This window comes from Ruditapes philippinarum, unplaced genomic scaffold (assembly GCF_026571515.1).
Source record: "Ruditapes philippinarum isolate M1 unplaced genomic scaffold, ASM2657151v2 ctg6384_1_1_1_1, whole genome shotgun sequence".
NCBI classification, from domain to species: domain Eukaryota; kingdom Metazoa; phylum Mollusca; class Bivalvia; order Venerida; family Veneridae; genus Ruditapes; species Ruditapes philippinarum.
In genome coordinates, this window is record NW_026857076.1 from 51,203 (window position 1) to 52,232 (window position 1,030).

The window sequence follows — 1,030 nt, forward strand, 5'->3', positions numbered from 1 at the left end:
ATGATTTTTTATATAATAAGATTAGCCGATATATTGATATGCGAAAAAAAACACATTTATTAACTCTTTCTTTTCAAAACCAAATTTCATCAAATGTTTTCAAAACAATTATTATTCAAACTCCGATAAGTATTCCATTTAAGAAAATGTCCGGTTTTGAGCTGTCGGGTTCAGTTGCAAAGATAACACAAGACTCGATGAGATCGTCAACGGGAAAACGATCATTAACGGGATTATACATGTAGAAAAATTGCTCGTCTATTTGGGTATTGTTGTGCGTTCCAGCAACAAAGTCCATAATGAATTCATTTTTTGAAAGAAATGTGTCTTCATCCAAGTCTAACAATTTGCACCAATCCGTTGAAAACGCACGCACCAGCTCAATACATGCAGTTATGTTGGATTCATACCTTTGTTTCATCATGTTTATAAAGTCATCTTTGGAGAGTTCTTTCTTGTTTGTGAAATAGAAGACCTTCCATAGTCTATCCATTTCTTTTATGATCTTGTTTTTTTGCTTATCAGTCAGATCATCACGAGCTTTATAATGTTCCCTGCAAGATGATGTTAATGATGTTATGAATCGATCAGACGTGGTGACTAAATTGCCTTTAATTACTAGTTGAAATCGAGAAATTCCTTTAAACTAAGTTATTTTTTTCAATTCATTAAGTTAGATTCGAGCATTATGTATTTTGAAATCTTCAATTCATAAAATTTGAAATTGTGAATACGAGATAAATCATGACCACCGGTATTTTGCAATATTCTATTCCATATGCTTAATAAATCTTTTAAAGTGACAGAGCCCTTGTCTCAAGTTATGTATTCATCGGTTTTTGTGAGAGCTAGAGTAATTAATTGATTCTAGATTGTCCATACTAATATTCTAATTAAGTTTCAGTAATACATGTTCACTTACAGAAATGCTTTGGGGTCTTCAAATGAAAGAATTCCATCATGATTGAAATCATCAAAATCAAAGAATTTTCCCCACTTGTTAATTAGGTACCCGTTCGCCTGAAGAAAA

General features: G+C 31.8%; 1 protein-coding gene across 1 annotated transcript; it reads right to left on the minus strand.

Annotated features, from left to right (window-relative positions):
* On the minus strand, nt 1–1,020 carry LOC132748678 (sarcoplasmic calcium-binding protein-like; the record flags this gene model as incomplete). The annotated part of the gene is given in 2 exon segments (XM_060738292.1): nt 1–554; nt 923–1,020. Coding segments are annotated over 2 exon segments (537 nt in total), but the record flags the coding sequence as incomplete, so codon positions are not given.
* Between the last annotated feature and the right edge of the window lie 10 nt (nt 1,021–1,030).